The following is a 27163-nucleotide window of genomic DNA, read 5'->3' as shown; positions in this document are numbered from 1 at the left end:
GCAGTGAGCACACAGCACACCACACACACTCACCTACACCTACACATACAGCAGTGAGCACACAGCACACCACACACACTCACCTACACCTACACATACAGCAGTGAGCACACAGCACACCACACACACTCACCTACACCTACACATACAGCAGTGAGCACACAGCACACCACACACTCACCTACACCTACACATACAGCAGTGAGCACACAGCACACCACACACACTCACCTACACCTACTACACATACAGCAGTGAGCGCACAGCACACCACACACACACTCACCTACACCTACACATACAGCAGTGAGCACACAGCACACCACACACTCACCTACACCTACACATACAGCAGTGAGCACACAGCACACCACACACTCACCTACACCTACACATACAGCAGTGAGCACACAGCACACCACACACACTGACCTGCAAATAAACATACAGAGGTGAGCAAGGAGCACACCAAACACACTCACCTACACCTACTACAGATACAGCAGTGATCACACAGCACACCACACACACTCACCTACACCTACACATACAGCAGTGAGCGCACAGCACACCACACACACTCACCTACACCTACACATACAGCAGTGAGCACACAGCACACCACACACGCTCACCTACACCTACACATACAGCAGTGATCACACACCACACTCACTCACCTACAACTACACATACAGCAGTGAGCACACAGCACACCACACACACTCACCTACACCTACACATACAGCAGTGAGCACACAGCACACCACACACTCACCTACACCTACACATACAGCAGTGAGCGCACAGCACACCACACACTCACCTACACCTACACATACAGCAGTGAGCACACAGCACACCACACACACTCACCTACACCTACACATACAGCAGTGAGCGCACAGCACACCACACACACTCACCTACACCTACACATACAGCAGTGAGCACACAGCACACCACACACTCACCTACACCTACACATACAGCAGTGAGCACACAGCACACCACACACACTCACCTACACCTACACATACAGCAGTGAGCACACAGCACACCACACACACTCACCTACACCTACTACAGATACAGCAGTGAGCACACAGCACACCACACACACTCACCTACACCTACACATACAGCAGTGAGCACACAGCACACCACACACACTCACCTACACCTACACATACAGCAGTGAGCACACAGCACACCACACACACTCACCTACACCTACACATACAGCAGTGAGCACACAGCACACCACACACTCACCTACACCTACACATACAGCAGTGAGCACACAGCACACCACACACACTCACCTACACCTACTACACATACAGCAGTGAGCGCACAGCACACCACACACACTCACCTACACCTACACATACAGCAGTGAGTACACAGCACACCACACACACTCACCTACACCTACCACAGATACAGCAGTGAGCACACAGCACACCACACACACTCACCTACACCTACACATACAGCAGTGAGCGCACAGCACACCACACACACTCACCTACACCTACACATACAGCAGTGAGCACACAGCACACCACACACTCACCTACACATACACATACAGCAGTGAGCACACAGCACACCACACACTCACCTACACCTACAGGTACAGGCGTGATCACACAGCACACCACACACACTCACCTACACCTACACATACAGCAGTGAGCGCACAGCACACCACACACACTCACCTACACCTACAGATACAGCAGTGAGCACACAGCACACCACACACACTCACCTACACCTACACATACAGCAGTGAGCACACAGCACACCACACACACTCACCTACACCTACACATACAGCAGTGAGCACACAGCACACCACACACTCACCTACACATACACATACAGCAGTGAGCACACAGCACACCACACACTCACCTACACCTACAGGTACAGGCGTGATCACACAGCACACCACACACACTCACCTACACCTACACATACAGCAGTGAGCGCACAGCACACCACACACACTCACCTACACCTACACATACAGCAGTGAGCACACAGCACACCACACACACTCACCTACACCTACACATACAGCAGTGAGCACACAGCACACCACACACACTCACCTACACCTACACATACAGCAGTGAGCACACAGCACACCACACACACTCACCTACACCTACACATACAGCAGTGAGCACACAGCACACCACACACACTCACCTACACCTACACATACAGCAGTGAGCACACAACACACCACACACTCACCTACACCTACACATACAGCAGTGAGCGCACAGCACACCACACACACTCACCTACACCTACACATACAGCAGTGAGCGCACAGCACACCACACACTCACCTACACCTACACATACAGCAGTGAGCACACAGCACACCACACACACTCACCTACACCTACACATACAGCAGTGAGCACACAGCACACCACACACACTCACCTACACCTACACATACAGCAGTGAGCGCACAGCACACCACACACACTCACCTACACCTACACATACAGCAGTGAGCGCACAGCACACCACACACACTCACCTACACCTACACATACAGCAGTGAGCGCACAGCACACCACACACTCACCTACACCTACACATACAGCAGTGAGCACACAGCACACCACACACACTCACCTACACCTACACATACAGCAGTGAGCGCACCACACACACTCACCTACACCTACACATACAGCAGTGAGCGCACAGCACACCACACACACTCACCTACACCTACACATACAGCAGTGAGCACACAGCACACCACACACTCACCTACACCTACTACAGATACAGCAGTGAGCACACAGCACACCACACACACTCACCTACACCTACACATACAGCAGTGAGCACACAGCACACCACACACTCACCTACACCTACACATACAGCAGTGAGCACACAGCACACCACACACACTCACCTACACCTACTACACATACAGCAGTGAGCGCACAGCACACCACACACACTCACCTACACCTACACATACAGCAGTGAGTACACAGCACACCACACACACTCACCTACACCTACCACAGATACAGCAGTGAGCACACAGCACACCACACACACTCACCTACACCTACACATACAGCAGTGAGCGCACAGCACACCACACACACTCACCTACACCTACACATACAGCAGTGAGCACACAGCACACCACACACTCACCTACACATACACATACAGCAGTGAGCACACAGCACACCACACACTCACCTACACCTACAGGTACAGGCGTGATCACACAGCACACCACACACACTCACCTACACCTACACATACAGCAGTGAGCGCACAGCACACCACACACACTCACCTACACCTACACATACAGCAGTGAGCACACAGCACACCACACACACTCACCTACACCTACACATACAGCAGTGAGCACACAGCACACCACACACACTCACCTACACCTACACATACAGCAGTGAGCACACAGCACACCACACACTCACCTACACATACACATACAGCAGTGAGCACACAGCACACCACACACTCACCTACACCTACAGGTACAGGCGTGATCACACAGCACACCACACACACTCACCTACACCTACACATACAGCAGTGAGCGCACAGCACACCACACACACTCACCTACACCTACACATACAGCAGTGAGCACACAGCACACCACACACACTCACCTACACCTACACATACAGCAGTGAGCACACAGCACACCACACACACTCACCTACACCTACACATACAGCAGTGAGCACACAGCACACCACACACACTCACCTACACCTACACATACAGCAGTGAGCACACAGCACACCACACACACTCACCTACACCTACACATACAGCAGTGAGCACACAACACACCACACACTCACCTACACCTACACATACAGCAGTGAGCGCACAGCACACCACACACACTCACCTACACCTACACATACAGCAGTGAGCGCACAGCACACCACACACTCACCTACACCTACACATACAGCAGTGAGCACACAGCACACCACACACACTCACCTACACCTACACATACAGCAGTGAGCACACAGCACACCACACACACTCACCTACACCTACACATACAGCAGTGAGCGCACAGCACACCACACACACTCACCTACACCTACACATACAGCAGTGAGCGCACAGCACACCACACACACTCACCTACACCTACACATACAGCAGTGAGCGCACAGCACACCACACACTCACCTACACCTACACATACAGCAGTGAGCACACAGCACACCACACACACTCACCTACACCTACACATACAGCAGTGAGCGCACCACACACACTCACCTACACCTACACATACAGCAGTGAGCGCACAGCACACCACACACACTCACCTACACCTACACATACAGCAGTGAGCACACAGCACACCACACACTCACCTACACCTACACATACAGCAGTGAGCACACAGCACACCACACACACTCACCTACACCTACACATACAGCAGTGAGCGCACCACACACACTCACCTACACCTACACATACAGCAGTGAGCGCACAGCACACCACACACACTCACCTACACCTACACATACAGCAGTGAGCACACAGCACACCACACACTCACCTACACCTACACATACAGCAGTGAGCACACAGCACACCACACACACTCACCTACACCTACACATACAGCAGTGAGCGCACCACACACACTCACCTACACCTACACATACAGCAGTGAGCGCACAGCACACCACACACACTCACCTACACCTACACATACAGCAGTGAGCACACAGCACACCACACACTCACCTACACCTACACATACAGCAGTGAGCACACAGCACACCACACACACTCACCTACACCTACACATACAGCAGTGAGCGCACAGCACACCACACACACTCACCTACACCTACACATACAGCAGTGAGCACACAGCACACCACACACTCACCTACACCTACACATACAGCAGTGAGCACACAGCACACCACACACACTCACCTACACCTACACATACAGCAGTGAGCACACAGCACACCACACACACTCACCTACACCTACACATACAGCAGTGAGCACACAGCACACCACACACTCACCTACACATACACATACAGCAGTGAGCACACAGCACACCACACACTCACCTACACCTACAGGTACAGGCGTGATCACACAGCACACCACACACACTCACCTACACCTACACATACAGCAGTGAGCGCACAGCACACCACACACACTCACCTACACCTACACATACAGCAGTGAGCACACAGCACACCACACACACTCACCTACACCTACAGATACAGCAGTGAGCACACAGCACACCACACACACTCACCTACACCTACACATACAGCAGTGAGCACACAGCACACCACACACACTCACCTACACCTACACATACAGCAGTGAGCACACAGCACACCACACACACTCACCTACACCTACACATACAGCAGTGAGCACACAACACACCACACACTCACCTACACCTACACATACAGCAGTGAGCGCACAGCACACCACACACACTCACCTACACCTACACATACAGCAGTGAGCGCACAGCACACCACACACTCACCTACACCTACACATACAGCAGTGAGCACACAGCACACCACACACACTCACCTACACCTACACATACAGCAGTGAGCACACAGCACACCACACACACTCACCTACACCTACACATACAGCAGTGAGCGCACAGCACACCACACACACTCACCTACACCTACACATACAGCAGTGAGCGCACAGCACACCACACACACTCACCTACACCTACACATACAGCAGTGAGCGCACAGCACACCACACACACTCACCTACACCTACACATACAGCAGTGAGCACACAGCACACCACACACACTCACCTACACCTACACATACAGCAGTGAGCGCACCACACACACTCACCTACACCTACACATACAGCAGTGAGCACACAGCACACCACACACACTCACCTACACCTACACATACAGCAGTGAGCGCACAGCACACCACACACACTCACCTACACCTACACATACAGCAGTGAGCACACCACACACACTCACCTACACCTACACATACAGCAGTGAGCACACAGCACACCACACACACTCACCTACACCTACACATACAGCAGTGAGCGCACAGCACACCACACACTCACCTACACCTACACATACAGCAGTGAGCACACAGCACACCACACACACTCACCTACACCTACACATACAGCAGTGAGCGCACCACACACACTCACCTACACCTACCACAGATACAGCAGTGAGCACACAGCACACCACACACTCACCTATACCTACACATACAGCAGTGAGCACAGCACACCACACACACTCACCTACACCTACACATACAGCAGTGAGCACACAGCACACCACACACTCACCTACACCTACACATACAGCAGTGAGCACACAGCACACCACACACACTCACCTACACCTACACATACAGCAGTGAGCACACAGCACACCACACACTCACCTACACCTACAGATACAGCAGTGAGCACACAGCACACCACACACACTCACCTACACCTACACATACAGCAGTGAGCACACAGCACACCACACACTCACCTACACCTACACATACAGCAGTGAGCACACAGCACACCACACACTCACCTACACCTACACATACAGCAGTGAGCGCACAGCACACTCACTCACCTACACCTACACATACAGCAGTGAGCACACAGCACACCACACACTCACCTATACCTACTACACATACAGCAGTGAGCACACAGCACACCACACACACTCACCTACACCTACACATACAGCAGTGAGCACACAGCACACCACACACACTCACCTACACCTACACATACAGCAGTGAGCGCACCACACACACTCACCTACACCTACCACAGATACAGCAGTGAGCACACAGCACACCACACACACTCACCTACACCTACACATACAGCAGTGAGCACACAGCACACTCACTCACCTATAACTATAACAGATACAGCAGTGAGCACACAGCACACCATACACACTCACCTACACCTACACATACAGCAGTGAGCGCACAGCACACCACACACTCACCTACACCTACACCTACAGCAGTGAGCACACAGCACACCACACACACTCACCTACACCTACACATACAGCAGTGAGCACACAGCACACCACACACACTCACCTACACCTACACATAAAGCAGTGAGCACACAGCACACCACACACACTCACCTACACCTACACATACAGCAGTGAGCACACAGCACACTCACTCACCTACACCTACACATACAGCAGTGAGCACACAGCACACCACACACACTCACCTACACCTACACATACAGCAGTGAGCGCACAGCACACCACACACACTCACCTACACCTACACATACAGCAGTGAGCACACAGCACACCACACACACTCACCTACACCTACACATACAGCAGTGAGCACACAGCACACCACACACACTCACCTACACCTACACATAAAGCAGTGAGCACACAGCACACCACACACTCACCTACACCTACACATACAGCAGTGAGCACACAGCACACCACACACTCACCTACACCTACACATACAGCAGTGAGCACACAGCACACCACACACTCACCTACACCTACACATAAAGCAGTGAGCACACAGCACACCACACACTCACCTACACCTACACATACAGCAGTGAGCACACAACACACCACACACACTCACCTACACCTACAGGTACAGCAGTGAGCGCACAGCACACCACACACACTCACCTACACCTACACATACAGCAGTGAGCACACAGCACACCACACACTCACCTACACCTACTACACATACAGCAGTGAGCGCACAGCACACCACACACTCACCTACACCTACACCTACAGCAGTGAGCGCACAGCACACCACACACACTCACCTACACCTACAGGTACAGCAGTGAGCGCACAGCACACCACACACACTCACCTACACCTACACATACAGCAGTGAGCGCACAGCACACCACACACACTCACCTACACCTACACATACAGCAGTGAGCACACAGCACACCACACACACTCACCTACACCTACACATACAGCAGTGAGCACACAACACACCACACACTCACCTACACCTACACATACAGCAGTGAGCACACAGCACACCACACACACTCACCTACACCTACAGATACAGCAGTGAGCACACAGCACACCACACACACTCACCTACACCTACACATACAGCAGTGAGCACACAGCACACCACACACACTCACCTACACCTACACATACAGCAGTGAGCACACAGCACACCACACACACTCACCTACACCTACACATACAGCAGTGAGCGCACCACACACACTCACCTACACCTACCACAGATACAGCAGTGAGCGCACAGCACACCACACACACTCACCTACACCTACACATACAGCAGTGAGCACACAGCACACCACACACTCACCTACACCTACTACACATACAGCAGTGAGCGCACAGCACACCACACACTCACCTACACCTACACCTACAGCAGTGAGCACACAGCACACTCACTCACCTATAACTATAACAGATACAGCAGTGAGGGCAGGGGACAGATGTTTGTAAGCGTCTCCTTCCGACCTTGGCTAGAATTCTGCATGGCAGGCACTGTTCTACAGCAGGTGAGCCACGGTCCAGGACACCTACCTGGCACATGGGAATGTCACAGGAGTCCTGGTCCTGATTCTGACCCAGTTTGCTGCTAATCGCCTAGCTAGCCAGCAGAATATGGCACAAATACTTGGGACCACCACCATGGAGACACAGATGCTATTCCAGGCTCCTGGCTCCAGCCTGGCCCAGGCCCAGCTGTTGTGGGCCTTTGGGGACTGACCCAATCAGGTCAGAGATTTCTCTCTGTGTCTCTCTTTCACAGGGACGAGCATGAAGTCCAATCGAATTGCAACAGAAAGGGCCTGTTTGCATTTCCAGCTTCAATATCAGAGGCAGAGAGCAGTGCCGGTGCTGGGACCCTCAGCCCTGACGTGTGGTTCACCTGGAGCCCTCAGCGACAAGCCTGCCTTTCTCAGGCCTCACTGTCCTGCTGGTTTCCTTAGCAACCACGGGCAGTCATCCGGGCTACTGAGAGCTATGGGACAGCGTCAGCCCCAGGTGCTCCGACTCTGCAGGCGTCGTCTCCATAGAAGGAGAAGGCAGCACTGCGGCTGCATTGCACACAGCCCCGGGCACTGCGGTGGCCCCGGCTGGACCCACTGCTTCCACTGAAGGGGAACACGCGTGATAAAGAAATTGACTGAGCTTTGCTTTTTAAGAGCTTTGCAAGGAGGCGCCCAAACATACAGATCCTCACGCTGTATCAAATGCCAATTTGGGTGGGGAAAAATCAAGTGACACCTGCCAGTCAACTTAAGGAGGACTGAGAACCTAGTTCCTGGTGCCATAGTTGTCCCTCCTACAGTGGTCAGCCCTTAAATTAAAACAAATGAATAAGAGGTGGGGACAGGCGGTAAGACAACGCTTGGATGTCCATCTGCTTCCCACTTGGGAAATCCGGGTCCCCTTGCATCTCCAATTCTAATTCTAATGTGCACCCTGGGGTGTAGCAGGTGATGGCTCTGCACCCATGTGGAGACCTGGATGGAAATCCCGGCCCAACTTCAGCTTGGCCAACCCATGGCTGTTGTGGGCCTTTGGGGAGTGAACCAGTGGATGGAAGATGGATCGCTCGCTCTCTCACCATCACTCTGTTACATATTAGCTTTAATTAATAATATGAAAAAAACCGTTTATCACTAGCACTGTTATTTATGCATTTTTCATCTTCCTCACCCACTCTTATAATCAAGTGCAAAACTGCAGATTTTGAAAGCACAAATTAACATCAATCACAGTGCAGTTAATTCACAACCCAAGAAGATCAACAACAAATTTACCACCAGCTGTGCGCCAATTCACTGGGAGCAGCCCGGGAATCCAAGGCGGGGCATTGGGTTTGTCACTGAGATGCACAGAAACACAGAGGATGGCAGAGTCCCCATTGGCTGTTTCACTCCCCAGATGCCCACAAAGCCCCAGCGCAGAGGCAGGAGCCAGGAACTCAATCCGGTCTCCTACAGGGTGGCAGGAACCCAGATACGTGAGCCACCACCTGTTACCTGCAAGGGTGCACAGTAGCAGGGAGCTGCAATGGGAAACAGTGACAGAACCTGAACCCAGCACCCAGCACTCCTCTGGGAGACAAGAGCATCTTAATACCCCATGGTCTTACGCCTGACAGAGAGCTGCTCACTGCAACGTGTGTAACCAACTTATGAACTGCCTCGCACACTCTGCGGTTCGGTTTGTTTTTATTTGTTTGAAAGGCAGAGTTACAGAGAGAGGGAGAGACAGAGAGATCTTCCATCGAAAGGCTCACTTCCCAAACGGCCCCAACAGTCAGGGCTAGGTAGGAAAGGCTGAAGCCAGGTGCCAGGAGCTTCTTCCAGGTCTCCCAGGTGGGTGCAGGGGTCCAAGCACTTGGCCATCTTCCACTGCTTTCCCAGGAGCATTAGCAGATAGCTGGGTCAGAAGTGGGGCAGCCAGGACTCGAACTGGTGCCCATATGGGATGCCGGCCCCTCAGCTGTGTTTTAATAGACATGTCTATAGCCTGTTGCCTTTCAGAGAGTATGTATAATCCTCCAACTACATAGCCTGAGTCTTCCTTCCAAAATGAGCCATGGCACGGCAGGCATTTGGCACAGTGGTTGACAACGCTTGGGACACCCGTGCCCCGTATCAGAGCATCTGAGCTGGCGTCCTGACTGGCTCCTGGCTCCAGCCTCCTGCTCATGCACACCCAGAGAGGCGGCAGGTGATGGCCCAAGTCCCTGGGGCCCTGCCACCCACTTGGGAGCCCTGGTTAGAATTTCTGGCTCCTGGCTCTGGGCTGGCCATTGTGCAGTCAGCTGGGGAATGAACCAGCAGATGAGAGCTGTGTAGTGTGCACACGCTCTCTCTTTCAAAGATGATGAAAACTTTTTATTTGACAGGCAGAGTTAATCAGTGAGAGAGACAGAGAGAAAGGTCTTCCTTCCGTTGGTTCACCCCACAAATGGCTGCTATGGCCGGCGCACCTCGCTGATCCAAAGGCAGGAGCCAGGTGCTTCTCCTGGTCTCCCATGGGGTGCAGGGCCCAAGGACTTGGGCCATCCTCCACTGCACTCCCGGGCCACAGCAGAGAGCTGGCCTGGAAGAGGAGCAACCGGGACTAGAACCGGTGCCCATATGGGATGCCAGCGCTGCAGGCAAAGGATTAGCCAAGTGAGCCACAGTGCCAGCCAACACTTTCCTTTAATTAAAAAAGTTTGCTTTGGTGCAACAGTTTTTGAAATGCACACATATGAGGAGCCTTTCCAAAAGTCCGTGTAAAGCGTACACGAAAAAATTCCACGAGGGGAAACAACGTTCTTTGGTGTCAAATAAACCAGTGACCCTATTCTCCAGGAGCCTCGTGAAGCCCCACTGCGATGCCCGACACGCGAACTCCACGGCTGCTGAAACACCAGCCGTCCCCTGCTGGAGAAGATGTAACCTTACACAACACTGAAGGTCTGTGCTATCTCGGACTCGTGTCCAGTATCCCAACGCTCCCCATGTTAATAAAATCCCTCAAGACCCAGCGCACCGCGAGGACCACGCTCGGTGCAGACCCGGTGCCGGCAGCTTCCTCTCCTGCCCGCCAGGCACTCTCCCTCAACCAGCTCTCCGCGGCACCCAGGTCTCAAAGCAAAACCAGTTTCTTCTTTCAAAACCTGAGTTTGACATCTTGCTGATGGAGATGTCTTGAGGCAGGACCACTTGTTCGAGTTCCGCTGTGATGTTTCACACTGCATCTCCCAGCTAAACCGTCGACCGCCTTCAGGCAGCCGAGGGCAGCACTGGGGGATGGGTGCGGCCATCAGGACAGAGGCCGGCAGGCCAGAGGGACTGCACATGCTGGCCACACGGGGCCGCTCTTCCAGAGCACCTTGCAGTACCACCTGCTGATGCTTTACAAACGCCACACCCATCGCTCTCCACCGCCTTGAGCCCCAGTGGCCACATCCCACAGCCTCCCTGACACCTCACAGGACCTCGTGGATGGAAGACCTGACCCAGGAACCTCCAGGCCCCCTCCACTTCATCCCAGGGTCCTCCTCCACCCTCACTGCCCCCCACCGGAAATCGGGGAAACCCCAACCGCAAAAATTACCTCCCCACCTGTGCTGGTGCCCAAGGCCAGCCGGTCCCTGCGTCATCTCTCCTCCTTCTCACCGTCTGTCCCCTCAGCAACCAGGCATTCTCCCCAAGGCCATCTAAGAACCTGCACAGCCTGACTGGGGTGGGAACACAGCTCAGATCCCCAGTAAGGCTCTTAGCACCACAGCCCCCACCCACGACCCTGAACCCCACCGCCTCCTGGCTCCCGGCTGCACCCCTGCCAGGGGCTCCCTGCAGACACAGCACCACCCCAGGTTGTTGCACCTGCTGTCGGGTACACACAGCTGCTCCACCCCACTGAGCGAGGGGACAACCGTGGAGGGTTAGGGCTCAGGCTCGAGAAACAGAAGTGATGGAGCCGGGACCCCGATATCAGACCCTACATTTACGGAGCAGCAGGAAAACAAGGGGCAGCCACGGTGAACACTGGGAGGCAGCGGGGCATCGGGGGTGCCCCAGGTCCCCCGACTCACAGGGAGGCCCGGACAGGCCTCTGCTGAGCTCTCCCGCCCTTCCTGTTGGCCGGCCACAGACTCCTCCGCCCCCACCGGCTGGAATTGGGAGCCCAGCCTGCACTCGAACCCAGGGACTCCGAAGTGGGAAGCAGGTATCCCGAGCTGGGTCTCAGCCCAAAGTTGCACTCCCAGGCTAACGAAGTCAGGTTAAAAGCAGAATAAAGACAGTTTCCACTGAAAGCTGCCTGACGCCTTCTTCGAATTGCAATCGGGAAAGGCAGAGCCGGGCAGAACACACACGGGGAAGCAGGACCCCTCCCCCTGCCCGCCGTGAGACTCACTGCCCGTCACACTTGTCTGCACCATCGAGCGTCTCCCAGTGCACCCGTGACACTACACACAGTGGAACACAATCACACCACGTTCTGTACGTGGCTGTAGCCGGGTAAGAAGTCTGTACCAGACACCCTCCCCCCCCCCCCCCATTAAACCTACCTGGTGGCTCCCAACCCACGGAGGCCATGGTGAACTCTTTCACCCCAGAACCCGGCCGCTCTGCAGAAGCCCCGGCCTGGGGGAGCGGCTCTGCCATCTCCACCTGGTCCAGTCTGGCACCTGCTGCCCACAACCAGCCAACGGCTCTGCACCCTGCCCATCCATTCTTCAACGCTGCGGCTCTGGGGGAGGAGGGGCGTTCTCAGCGGAAGCTGAGCACCGAGGATCTGCCCTCAAGAGCTCTGCTTGAGGGGCCCGCGCTGGGGCGCAGCAGGTAAAGCTGCCACCTGCAAGGCTGGCAGCCCACATGAGCACCGGCTCAAGTCCCGGCTGTTCCACTTCCGATCCAGCTCCCTAATGCGCCTGGGAAAGTAGCGGCGGGAGACCCCCGGCTCCTGGATGCAGTCTGGCCCAGCCCTGGCAGTTCCAGCGGATGGAAGATTTCTCCTGCTCTCTCTCTGTAACTCTGCTTCTCAAATAAATAAAATAAATCTTTGATTGTATCCTTCTTCCAGCCCAGTGAGAAGCCGAGCTTGGTCGTGGTGTCAGGTTACTCCTCTCCCAAGGTGCTTCTCCGCAGAGCTGCGACCGTCAGTGATTATGCATTTAATTTCTCTAACAGTTTAATTCCTATCCTCACAGCAAACGACACCTCAGGCCAAGAAGCAGGGAGCATGTCCACTTCCACTCCACGTCGCACGGTAGCAGGGACCGCAAAGCCTGGCACGCACTAGGAGCTCTGCACCCAGGCTGAGTTCAATAAAAATGCTAACCTCCCCCCCCCCCGCCCCAGGAAATGCTCCCACAAGCTGTGTTTTCAATTAATATTATGTGAATATCTGACCTAAGCAGTCTCTCCTACCACCTTTATTTGAGAAGGGAGTAGGAGGAGCACTTGGCAAGGCTCAGCACTGACACCGTGTTTTAACCCACTTATTCCACTTAATCTCAACCTCAAATATTCGCCCGGAACTCCCGTGTTCACACATAAATCTGTCTTGGCTTTTGGTTTTGAGGACAGAAAGCAGATTTCAGAAGGATGGCTCTGGGATACAGAGGTGTGGCTTCAGAAAATTCTGCTTATTTGAAATGAGCCTTCCGGGGGGCGGGGCACTCGGGTGTAGCAGGTGGAGCCACAGCTCTCAAGGCCTGCGTAGCACAGGGGAGCACTACTTTGGGTCCTGGCTGCTTCACTTCCAATCCAGCTCCCTGTTAATGCGCCTGAAAAAGCCGCAGGAAATGGCCCAGCTACTTGGGTCCCTGCACCCACATGGGAGACCAGGATGGAGTTTCCAGCCCCTGACTTTGGCCTGGCCCAGCCCTGACCTTTGCAGCCATCTGGAGAGTAATCCACAGGATAGAAAATCTCTCTCTCTAGCCCTTTGTCTCTCCCTCTCCCTCCCTCTCTATCGGCCTTTCAGATAGATAAACTCTGAAAACTCAAATAAGGCTTTCCCCAAGGCAGAGAGATTTAGGCGTTGTGCACTAAGGTACGGCCGGCGAACACTGCACCCACTGCACAGAAGACGAAGGGGACCCAGGCTCTCAGACCACTGGGCCCCATCAGCACCCTCGGTGACAGGGTGACCCACCGGGCCTACGGAAACCCAGCTGAGACCTGCTACCCCAGTGGAGCCGTTGGTACCAAGACAGACTAAGGGCCTGGGCACCGGAGCACTCAGGATTCCTGCATCTGTCCCAGAGCCCCAGCCCACAGCAATCACACCCGGCCCTCCGGGAGCCCGTTCTGCAACCCAAAGTGCGCCCCGGAATCGGTCTGTACTTAGTGTCGGAGGTACTCCAGCACTCCTATGTCTGTGTTTGCTTTTTACTTCAAAGGCACAGTTACAGAGAGAATGGGAGAGACCGAGAAACCTTCCATCTCATGTGCTGGTTCACCCCCAAAATGACCACAGTGGATGACGCTGGGCCAGGCCAGAGCAAAAAGCCTGGAACTCCACCTGGGTCTCCCACATGTGCGCAGGGGCCCAAGCACTGGGGCATCTTCCGCTGCTTTCCCAGGTGCATTAGCAGGGAGCTGGATTGAAAGTGGAGCAGCTGGGACTCAAACAAGCTCTAGTATGGGATGCTGGTGTCGCAGGTGGTGGCTTAACCCACTAGGCCACAACACTGGCCCATTGATCTTGCTTCTATAGCTTGCCAGCTCGTGGGGAAGACACAATGTAACACTGACAAATTACTGCCCCTGACAGCCACACAAAGGGCGTCTGTAAGCATTCCTTTTCCTACCACTCTGTTCTGTGTTTTCAAAATCGAGGCGCTGTGAGATCCTGTGGATTTCAGTGCTGAAGGAAAAGTGGGTGTCTTTGGAAATCACCCCACCAAACGCACCTCTTCAGGAAGGCACCGTGCCTCAGTGAGAACACCCTGTGGCCGGTGCTGTGGTACAGCGGGTAAAGCCTCTGTCCACAGCGCCAGCATCTAATATGGGCACCGCTTTTGAGTCCTGGCTGCTCCTCTTCCAATCCAGCTCTCTGCCTATGGCCTGGGAAAGCAGTAGAAGATGGCCCAAGTGCTTGGGCCCCTGCACCCACATGGGAGACCTGGAAGAAGCTCCTGGCTCCTGGCTCCAGCCTGGCCCAGCCCCAGCAGTTGTGGCCATTTTGGGAGTGAACCAGCAGGTGGAAAATCTAAACCTGCTATTCAAATACATAAAACAAATCTTTAAAGGGGGGGGGGGGGGGGCTTAAAAAATTAAAAGTGCATCACACTGCACATGGACCAAGACCTCAACAAGAAGTTCTCTTTTAACAATCAATGAATGTGAAGTCCAGAGCGCCCGGCTCCCCTACTCCCAGCAGAAAGAAATTCACACCAAACACAGCCCAACACTGCCCGCCTCATTGTTCCTAATTGAGCACAACGTCCCTTGAGAAAACCGAGAATGAGGTGTGGAAAGCACCAAAGACACGGCGATGGTGCGATGCTTCCTGCACCCTGGAATGCAGTGTCGTGCAGCCAGCACCCATGACCAGGACGCGGGGGCGGGGCCCGGCACCGTGGCTGTCATCTCACTTGGAGCCTGGATCAAGTCCCAGCTCCGCCTCCAAGGCAGCTTGGTCCTCACACACCCACCGGGAGGCTGCAGGTGATGGGCCCCTGCCACCCACGTGGGAGACCCGGATGGAGCTCCTGGCTCCAGCCTGGTGCAGCCTTGGCTGCTGTGGACATCCGGGGAATGAGCCAGCAGATGGAAGGTCTCCCTCTCTCTCTTTCCCTAACTCTGCCTTTCAATAAACAACATAAACAACATTCTAAAAGGGGAACATTCCTGTGGTCCAAGTAGATCTAACATTTTATGTGTCAGAAAAATCAAACCTAATACCAGCTCCGATCTGAACTAATTCTAAACCTGGACCCCGGAGCCGTGTGCTGTGCCCAGAGGCTGGCGATCCAGGGCACAGGGCAAGAACAGGTGAATTCAGGCAGGCCGAGGACTCACGCCCGAAGTGCCTGGGACCGGAAGCGTCTGCATTTCAGCTGTTTGTAGATTGTGCAGCATTTAGGAATGCTGTGAATTCTTCTTAACCTAAAAGCTGAACAGGTGTCTAAATGCTCCCGGGCACAGGCTGCCAAAAATAGCTGAAAACGCTCCAGGGCGATGACAATCGGGTCTCAGAGCCAGAGACCCCCTGCGTGAGGACGCACCTGGACGCACCTGGGGACCGGGCGCTGGCTCACTCACTCGCTCGTTTCCTTCCCACAACTGAAAATGGAGCCAAAGGTCTCAGAAGCTAATTCAGAAAATATAATTAATCACATCCATGTCCTGAACTTGTGAACCAGACACCGAAGGAAAAGCAGTGTCAGGCCGCGGTCCACTGCGTGGACCAGCACCTTTCTCTCCGGAAGCTCATCTCCATCAGCATGACATAAAATCGCTCTAAGACGGCATCTCACGGGCCAAGATCTCGAACTCTTTCCTGGACTCCTCAACTTGCACAGGAAACACAAAGACTCCATGAAATGTAGTTTCCTCGAGAATGCAAGATCTAAGTGCTTCTTTGAGATCCTACAGCCCTAACGGGAGGCTGATTTCCAAGGGCCCGGTGTGCCTGCTCCTTGGTTTCTGCCTAGGACTCTCACCTGCCGAAAATCACCCCTAAGACGTAACCAACCACCGCCTGCCTCGACCTCAACAGCGGCAGAGCACGCGGGACTTCCACGTGCACAGGGGACGGCCACCCAACGGACCTCCTTGTGGGCCACAAGATAAGGCCACAGGCATTTCCGAACACACACATCTCAATACTCCACCCGCTGCAGCGGAAGCTCTGTGGAAGGCGCCTGTGTGCCCCGGGCACCCAGGGAGGAAGGAGGGACAGCAGGCATACAGCCCCCTCACCCTGCGGTCGTGAGTGTGGGCAATGCTGGGCTGGGGGGAGGGTCCCCCCAAGCTCAGGCCTCGCAGGAGCACGGGGGCAAGGGATGGGGCTGTAACCCCCTCACCATCCAGCACCCTCCGGCACACGAGGCTGCCCAACGCCCACCAAGAGGCGAGCAGCCAGATTCCGGGCACAGGGGGCCCCACACCTAAGCTAAGGAGGCAACGAGACAGCAACAGTTCACACGTGTTCACTGTCCGTCTCCAACAGACACGGGAGGATGAAACACCTCGGCCGCAGCAGGGGCAAGCCCTGGGCATCCAGGGGGCACCTCCTTCCTCATGCTCACCTGTGCCAGTCCCACAGGGAGAGGAACCAGCAATCGCTTAAGCCTTGCAGCCGAACCACACGTGCACGGCACCATCCACTTGCATGGGAGAATAGCGTCACAGAGACGCCCGGTCCCTACAGAGCAAACAGCACTGAGAAGAGCAACATTGACTCACACACCTCTGACCATGTGTTCCTGGCCTCCAGGCAGCTGCCAGGGACAAGCTCCGGCCCTGCAGGTGCCAGGGGAGCCAGGACGCCGGAAGCTACAGGACACCTGGTATCCCTCAAGGCTACAGGAAAACAGCTAAGATGCCGGCCAACTCTGAGGCAGGCACGGCGCCGGTGGTGAGAACCGCAGCAATGGGGAAGCCTCGACAGCTGTGCTCGCGGGGCTCAGAGCAGGCGCGACGCGCTCCCCATCTCCCAGCCTGGCCACTGATGGGGAAGCTGTGTGCCCGGCAGGGCCCTCGGTATCCCGTGATGCCCGTGGCCAGGAGCCGCTGTGCAATTTCATTGTGAGCCGAGCTCAATTAGCCCTGGAAGTTCTTACAGGGAAGAATCCACGGACTTCCACACGCACGGCCAAACATCCCGCCACAGACGCTCGCGGTGTGGACGTGGACAGTCCTTCCCCATCCGGGACACTGTGAAGTGCTCTGGGCAGCTCGTCACAGCCTGGAGATGCCAGTCCTGGGTGGAAGCAGTAGTGGACAGGGCGGCTTTGCGAGAGCCAAGCGCATGGGCAGGGAGGGGCCTGGACGCACATGGCCTGCTCCCCTCACTCCCCGCTGCGTGGCACAGGGAGCTGCTGGGAACACAACCCAGACCCAACTCCCTCTCACGGAAGCTCAGGAAGCAGCGAGGTCTCGAGTCGCCAGCAAAGCCACTGTTTGGTTGAAGCACAGGGGGAAATGGCAGGGAAAAGACACCTTGCCATGGGCGCACGTGAGAAGCTGCAGGTTCACAACTGCAAAACTCAGTATCAAGTCAAAACAACACGCCAGGCCCTGGCTTTAGGGTAGCCAGGATTCTTGATACTAGAAAACAAAACACACGGAGCTGAGGATCTTTACCGATGTGTCTAAACCAGAGAGGGGAGGACCCCACGCCCCACCCTTCCCCAGTCCCGGGAAGAAGGAGCTGGGAGTTGTCTCCCGGGAGGAGCGCTCACCCTGTCCTTGTCGTCCACCACGTCACAGAGCACGTCGTCCAGGTCCAGGATCCCCCCGTCTCCATGCTCCAGGCGGTGCACCTGTATCCAGTAGCTCGGGTCCTGCGGAAGAACAGAAACATCGGATACAGCAGGTCAGCAACACGATTACCGGGGCACAGCCCGCTGGTCCTCAGCAGGAACCCATCCCAGCAGCAGCACTGCCAACGACGCAAACCCAGGCAGCTCCGGCTCTGTGGCCGAGTCTCCGCCCCTCCACTCAGACGCTGATGCAAAATCCAACACGAATTGCAGACAGCAGCAATGCAAACTCCCCCAGGAAGCCCAGGCTCCCCAGGACACTCATGGTAACCAATTCCTGCCACGCAACCTGCAGGAAGCCAGCAGCGGGCCCTGCGTGCCTGAAAACCTCCCAGTGAGCCCCTCTGCAGAACGCAGGCAGCACATCTGGGGGACCCCACGTGCTCCTCAGCACCAGGGGTGAAGAGACGCACACAGGAGACGGCTGACGAGACGCGACAGACAGACTCAGAACGGGCCGTGCGGTGCGAGCCTCTTTTTATGAAGGCAAAGTTACACACACGTACCAGTGCATTGTAAAACGCCCTGACAGGGACAGAAGTTGTGGCACAGCTCCCTCTTGAGACGCCCACATCCAATATGCAAGTGCCTGGGTTCGAGTCCCAGCTACTCCGCACTTCCAATCCAGCTTCCTGCTAACGCACACCCCGGGAGGCAGCTGATGGCCCAAGCACATGCATTCCTGCCGCCCAGGCGGGAGACCTGGATGGAGTCCTGGCTGCCCAGCCCCAGCTGTTGTGGGGATCTGGGGGAATGATCAATGGATGGGAGCTCTCGCTCCTGTTCCGTGTCGCTGTCTTCCAATCAATAAACCTTTTATTAAAGAAACAAACGTCCTAAACATATGTGAATAGTGTGTTTCTAAGACATTCGAAGAAGGGAACATAGTTGATTCGGAGTCAACCTCAACCACAGACGAAGGGGAAACCCATGAGCGTGTGTGTCTCCCCGTGAGCTCCGCGGAAGGAAGGGTTCATCCCGAACACGAGCCTCACGCATGCACACACACTCACACGTGCACATACACACTCAAGCATGTACACACTCAGGCAATTCACACACACACACATACACTCAGGCAATTCACACAATCACACACACACACAATCACACACACACACTCATGCAATTCTTATTCTCTGGCTCCTCTTCCACTGCCACCTCCCCTGGGAGCACTCGGCTTCACCGATCCCGTCCATCATAAAGGAAGGAAGCAGCAAGGCACCAAACACCAAGTCCCAGCTCCAGGAAGCAACGCTCCGGCCACCACCCCTCACCTCTCACAGGGCCACCTCACTCCTACTGCGGGCTCAGCTGCTCAGCAGCCTCCCTGACCAACCAGGCCCACGACAGGTGGCCCTCGGCACCTGCCCCACTGCGGGAACAGCCCTGATGCTGGGCAAAGTGGCAGTGAGACAGCAGCCGCCGCCTGCCACACTGGGTGAGGTCCTACCGCCACGGAAAGCCCGTCTGAGCGTGCTGTCCGAGGTGGGCGGAGGGTTACACGAGAAAGCTGTCCCACGGGAAAGCCCAGAGCCAGCCTATGCTGCTGACCAGCGGTCACAGTCAACTCTCACTGGCAGCCAGGACCCCGGCCAGGGCTGCCCACCTGATTCCCCGCCTGACTCAGAGGGACAGAGCCAGGCCAGCAGCACCCACGCTTCTGTCCTCTCTCTGCTGCCCCTCCTCCCAGCTGCTTCCCTGAGCCATAAAACACTTGTTTTAATGAAAACCTTGGGACTGCTTAAAAAAAAAAAAAATACATCAAGTTTGCAGAGGCACTCACACAGAACATTCCGTCGCCTGCTCTGATCTCGCCCGTGAGCGACAGCTGTGGTTCTCAGCGTGCCGCCAGCCAGGCATCCATCCTGAGAATTTGACTCGGCCCCACCCAGGTTCCCATGGAGTCTGTCCAGGGGTAAACTGCGTCTGAGACCCAGTTCTCTGTCAACAAAGACAACGGCCACCGCACACGTGTCAGGTCAGAGGCTTTTTAAGATTTATTTATTTATTTGAAAGTCAGAGTTACACACAGAGAGAGGTAGAAAGAAAGGGAGAAGTCCTCCATCCGCTGGTTCACTCCCCAGTTGACCGCAACAGCCGGAGCTCAGCTGATCTGAAGCCAGGAGCCTGGAGCTTCCTCTGGGTCTTCCCATGTGGGTGCAGGGGCCCAAGGCCTTGGGCCGTCTTCCACTGCTTTCCCAGGCCATAGCAGAGAGCTGGACCGGAAGTGGAGCAGCCGGGTCTCAAATACTCGGCCCATATAATGCTGGCACTGCAGGCAGCAGCTTTACCCGCTAGGCCACAACGCCGGCCCCAGATCAGAGGTTTTTAACAAATAACGAACAGAACAGGAAACCAGCATTGAGCTGCAGCTTTGACGCCAGCATCTCATATGGGCATAGGTTCGAATCCCAACCCAGCTCCCTGCTAATGGCCTGGGAAAAAAAGCAGAAGATGGCACAGTGCTTGTGTCCCTGCCACCCACAGGAGACCCAGATGAAGCTGGGCATTGGCCCTGACCATGGATGGAAGATTTCTCATTCTCTCTCTCCATTTGTAACTTTGACTTTCAAATAAACAAACCTTTATAAAACGAGAGCTGAGCACACCCAATCAAGGAAACCACCGCACAGCAGCTCAAACGTTGTGCACTGGAGGCTGTGGATGACGCCGCGTGCTCTGTAGTTCAAAGGAACAGGAGACGAGACAGAAACTGCCCCGTGAGGGACAGGCAGCCCCTGTGTGCTCTCCGGCTTCCCGGGACACACATGCACACCACCTTTCCTGCAATCCCCTTGGAGCGCTCGGGAGCACACGTCTTCTCGCCCACCCTTCTTCCTGTCCTCGCGAGGACCTCGTCACCTCCACACTCCTAGCCCTCTGGTCCTGCCCTGCGTGTAGCAATAAGCCAATGTCCACAAAATGTCCCTTGGGTGTCACAGTCGTGTCACAAGAGCCATCTCCCACAGGTCGGACGCCCACCCCTCGGCTGAGTCCACCCCCTACGGCTCCCCACCCCGTCCCCTGCAGGCTGCCTGGCTGTCCTGCACTCCACGCTCCCTCTGTGGGTCTGAACCAAGGAGGCCTCACGCTTCTGTCTGCTGTCCACACTCCTCCAACGCCTTCATCCCCACAGCCCAATGACCACCACGGGCACCTGATCCCACCTAACCCACACCCACCCGCTGCGTGGCACAGGCCACCGAGGCCCTGCCCCTGCCCCTGGAGACGATGCCAGAGGCACAGACCACCTCCAGCTCTCCTTTAGCCCAGAACAAAGAACAAAGCCTGCGTTGTCGAAATAGTGTGCACTCGGAGAAAAACTAAAATACTGTCTGTGCGGGGCGAATGGAAGGAATGTGCCCCAGAGAGAACAATCAACACACACAGGCTCCTGCTCTCCTAGGGCCAAGAGAAACACCAGGGCCACAACGTGGGACCCTCCCCCGCTCCCCGCCCCCTGCCCACGCTGTGACTGCTCAGCTCCACTGGCCACACCGTGGGAAGGAATGCAGGCTGCAGGGGGAACACCTTTGTCTCCTGCACAGGGGAGAGCACACCTGGATGAACCTGCTCCCATCCCAGTGCAGGCAGCTCCTGGTCCCACTCCCAGTGCGGGGCGGGAAGCACTTCGCCAGGCGAGCTACTCAGAGAAGGCGGAAACCAACAAGGCGATGGCCATGAAACGTCGCCACACCACGTGCCAGCGACTCAGCACCCACAGGGCGTCCTGCCCCAAAGCCACAGGCTCTGCACCCATCGGCGCCAGCAAGGAGGCCGCTGGGGCTGTGCCTGCTCGGAAGCCGCCACCACTGAGCACCCCCACGGTGGGTGACAGCCCCAAGCCTCCGGCGCGTGCAGCTCCATTGCACAGATGAGGGCCCTGGAAAAGGTGACAAGCAAACCAAGGAGGGCTGAGCTCGGGTGTGACTCTGACCTGGAAATCAGCACCAGGTTCTACCTCTTCCAGGGGGTCAACAGGTTTGTGAAGCACATGAACTTGAAGGAGGAATTAAGGCAATCACCAAGGGAAAAAACTCTTGTTTCAGACTTAGAATGGGAGGGACGGGGGGGGGGGGGGGCACACAACTGTACCGCCCACCAGGCAGTATACTTGACCAAGTTCTATAAGATAAGAAAAGCTTCCCCACAAGTTACCCACCAAAGACCTAAGAAGAGAGACCAGAAATATTTACAGGGCCAGAGTCGCCGCACAGCAGCTAAAGACGCCACCTGGCACCCCGCATCCCATATGAGCACCAGTTCCTGTCCCAGCTGCCCTGGTTCCAATTCAGCTCCCTGCTAATGGCCTGGGAAAAGTACTGGAAGATGGCTCAAGTGCTTGGGCCACTGCCACCCACATGGGAGACTTGGAGGAGGCTCCTGGTTTCAGCCTGGCCCAGGGCTGACCACTGTAGCCATCTGGGGAGTGAACCAGCAGACAGAAGCTCTCCCCCCTGCCTCCCGTAGCTCCTTCAAATAAATATTTAATATATAAATATACAATAGGGGGCAGGCTGTGTGGCACATCCAAGTGTCTGGTTCAAGTCCTGGCTCCTCCACTTCCAATCCAGCTTCCTGGTAACACACACTCTGGGAGGCAGCAGGTGATGGCTCCAACAGCTGGGCCCCTGCCACCCGCATGGGAGACCAGGATGGAGTTCTGGGCTCCCAGGTTTGGCCTGGCCCAGCCCTGGCTGTTGCAGGCATTTGGGGAGTGAACCAGCAGATGGGACCTCTTCCCCTCCCCATCAATAGATAAAAATAAACTGTTAACAGGAACACCAAACAGGGTCCCAGAGCCCCCACGCAGGGACAACTCCTACTGCACTGTAGGATCCGCTTGAGAGCGGCTCAGCATCTCCTCGTACCCATCAAACAAATCACTCCCCACAGCCACCCCAGCAGGTCCCTAAAGTACCCCTCCAGCCACCCTCGGGTGGCACCAGCCCAGCGGCTGACTGGGACCAAAAGGAGCCTTCCTGACCCACAGTGAAAACCTCACAGAGATACTACGAATCCTAAATAGCTCCCAACCCCAAAACAAACGGAAACTTCACCCCAAGCCCCCCCATCTCCCTCCTCACGTTTTCTAATTCAAACCCATTTCCCTTTTTATTCCATAAAGAAAACCCTCTCCCATCACTGAGAAAGCAGAATCAATTCCTTACACCTGCTGATACCAACGCGCCCAGCCGAAAGCAAAGAGTCCTCAACTGAGCCAGCCCAGGAAGGAAGGACAGACGGACAGGGGGGAAAAAAAGGAAAAAGGGATCCGACGGGGGCCTGGCACCCACCTCAGCTCTCTCCTTGGGAAGCCTGGGCAGACAAGCGTCCAGCTGCAGCCTGTGGTCCCAACACTCGCACCCGGCACACGCCGGCATCCTGGTGAGGGTTCCACAGCACCACATCCCCAGACTGTGACCTGGCTACAGCCACCCAGCAGGTGCAGCAGGAGCCGTGCCGGGTGTTCCGGAGACAGCTGGGGCTGAAGGTGGGGCTCCCGCCCCTGCCCAGGCTGCAAGGGAGGGACCTTCGATGCCATCTCCTGAAGACCCGCCCACCTCTCGTGACGGAGGACACCTCCTCAGGCCAGGAGCACACAGCAGCTCTCGGGAAAGACGGGCAGAGCGGCAGAATCAGACAAGGGCCCGTCTGCAGCTCCTGAGCAGCCGCCCCGTCTCCTGCCCCATGTCCATTCCTGGTCACGGTCTGCTGCCCAAACTCTGCGGCACCGGGAGCATGTGGCACAGCCGTCACCATGACCAGTCCACAGGCAGCCCTGTGCATGCGCTCCGCAAACACACGGCTTGTGTGCCGCTCACCGGCACCAGGACTGCCCCACTGAGAGACACCACCGCCCGTGGGTCTCTATCAGCGCGTTCTGTGACGACTGCCCGAGGACATGGCCAAATGCCGAGTCCACAGCAGGTGCTGGACCAGACCAGTCACCCTGCCAGAATCCGCAGTCCAGCGAAGCAGACCACAGGGACTCTCTCCAAACACAGCTCCCACCCACCCCAAGGACACTCGGTGATGACGGGTGTATTTCAAAATATCTGTGGCCAGAAAGATCTTCCCTGAAAGGCCCCAACAGTGTCCATCTAAAGTGAGGAAATCTCTGCGGGCAGGGAAGACCACAGGAGAGCCCTATGTTAGTCCATGTAGTTTCCTAACCCTCAGATGCATGGCCAGCTCTCTATCCTTATACTTGAATTTCAATCACCTGCACCTTCAAGGAACTGCTTTTAAGAGATTATGATAGGGGTCGGCATTGTGGGACAACGGGTAAAGCCGCCGTCTGCAGTGCCAGCATTCCATATGGGCTCCAGTTTGTGTCCCGCCTGCTCCACTTCCAATCCAGCTCTCTGCTATGGCCTGGGAAAGCAGTGGAAGATGCCCCAAGTCCTTGGGCCCCTGCACCCACATGGGAGACCTGGAAGAAGCTCCTTGTTCCTGGCTTCAGTGTGGCCTAACTCTATCAGTTACAGCCATTTAGGGGGTGAGCCAGCAGGTAGAAGACCTCTCTCTCCCACTCCCTCCACCTCCCTCTCCCCCTCCCCCTCCCCCCCTCCCTCTCTCTTTCTCTTTCTCTCAAACTCTGCCTTTCAAAGAAATAAATTTTTCAAAAATCTGAGCGAGGTTACGATAGATAGTCTGGGCTTCTTCTGACAGATACTAAGTGAAACCATGGCAGCTCCAAGGCGAGCACACTGCGCACACCAGGCGTCTACCAGGCTGGGCTCGCACAGGACGCTGCGAGTCTGATAAAAATCCTGTACAGAAGCAGAGCAACAAAGTAGCTGCGCGCAGACTCTGGCAAAACACAATTACACAGCCAGTAATTAAAGTGCGAAACAGACTCCATGTCCCCAGAGACCGATCGCAGGAGGGGGAGCAGGGCCAGTAGGTGAGGCCAGGGCAGGTGCAGCCCAAAGCCAGCTGGGCGACAAGGGCAGGTCAGGGGTGCACACCCGGCCCCCCACCCCCACCCCCAGACCAGGCAACAGATGACCGAGCCGCAAGAGGCTGCTGACTGCACAATCCCTTCCTCCCCGTGGCACCACTGCCTTGGGAGAGAAAATCAGGGGGCTGGATTATCTCCAAGGTTCCTGTCTCCTCTGAGGACGCTTTATCACCAAAGTAAACACACTCGGGCGGCTTTCGTCTCTAAGCAGAAACGAGAGAACCGCGGCTACCGGCATAAAGTGTGGCCTTGAGAGCAGCTCTAACGCAGACACACACCCACCTATAGCTTCCCCACACACACTCTGTGCATCCCGAGCTCACCTCTCCAGCTCTGCAGGCACTGGGCACCTGCAGCGGCCCCGCACACCTGGGAGAGCCGCGCCGGGGGCTGCCCAAGGGACCGGGCAGGGGCAGCTGCTCGTCACTGCATGGCCCAGAGCAGCAGGGGCATGGAGGAGAGCCTGCCACATGGGAGACCTTCCTGGGCCTTCGGGAACCCCACGTGCTCAACCCCAACCCAGTGACAGCAGTCGGAGGCATGGCAGCCGCAAGCTCGGAACTGGAGGTCTGAAGAGAAAAAAGCATTTAGAGGCCCCCAGACCACACTAGGAGAGGGTTGTTCGGGGGCCGGTGCTGTGGTGTAGCCGGTAAAGCACCACCTACAGTGCCCGAATCCCATATGGGCACAGGGTCGAGTCCTGGCTGCTCGGCTTCTGATCCAGCTCCCTGCTAACGCGCCTGGATAGCAGTGGAGAATGGTCCAAGTGTTTGGGCCCCTGCACCTGGGTGGGAGACAGGATGAAGCTCCTGGTCCTTGGCTTCAGCCTGGCCCAGCCCTGGCCATTGAGGCCATCTGGGGAGTGAACCAACAGATGGCAGATCTCTCTAACTCTGCGTTTCAAATAAATAAAACAAATCTTTAAATTAAAAAAAAAAAACAGAGGGGGACATGTTTGATTACCCTGGAGCTGTAACCTCCTCTGCTCCCCACTTCTTTATGCATGTATGTGTAATCGTATCTGTGTCTGTAC

The 27163-nt window shown here is 55.5% G+C and overlaps 1 protein-coding gene across 13 annotated transcripts in view; it reads right to left on the bottom strand.

The window, feature by feature from the left end:
* Positions 1-27163, bottom strand: part of PARD3 (par-3 family cell polarity regulator) — a 528240-nt gene that overhangs the window by 435183 nt on the left and 65894 nt on the right. For all 13 annotated transcript variants that reach the window (XM_062211210.1, XM_062211216.1, XM_062211204.1 and 10 more), the window contains exon 2: positions 19080-19181. In XM_062211210.1, coding sequence (XP_062067194.1) covers positions 19080-19181 — 102 coding nt within the window. The remainder of the gene's footprint in view (positions 1-19079; positions 19182-27163) is intronic.

The sequence above is a fragment of the Lepus europaeus genome, chromosome 14 (genome assembly GCF_033115175.1).
Source record: "Lepus europaeus isolate LE1 chromosome 14, mLepTim1.pri, whole genome shotgun sequence".
Taxonomy (NCBI): Eukaryota; Metazoa; Chordata; class Mammalia; order Lagomorpha; family Leporidae; genus Lepus; species Lepus europaeus.
This window is presented reverse-complemented; position numbering and strand designations above follow the sequence as displayed.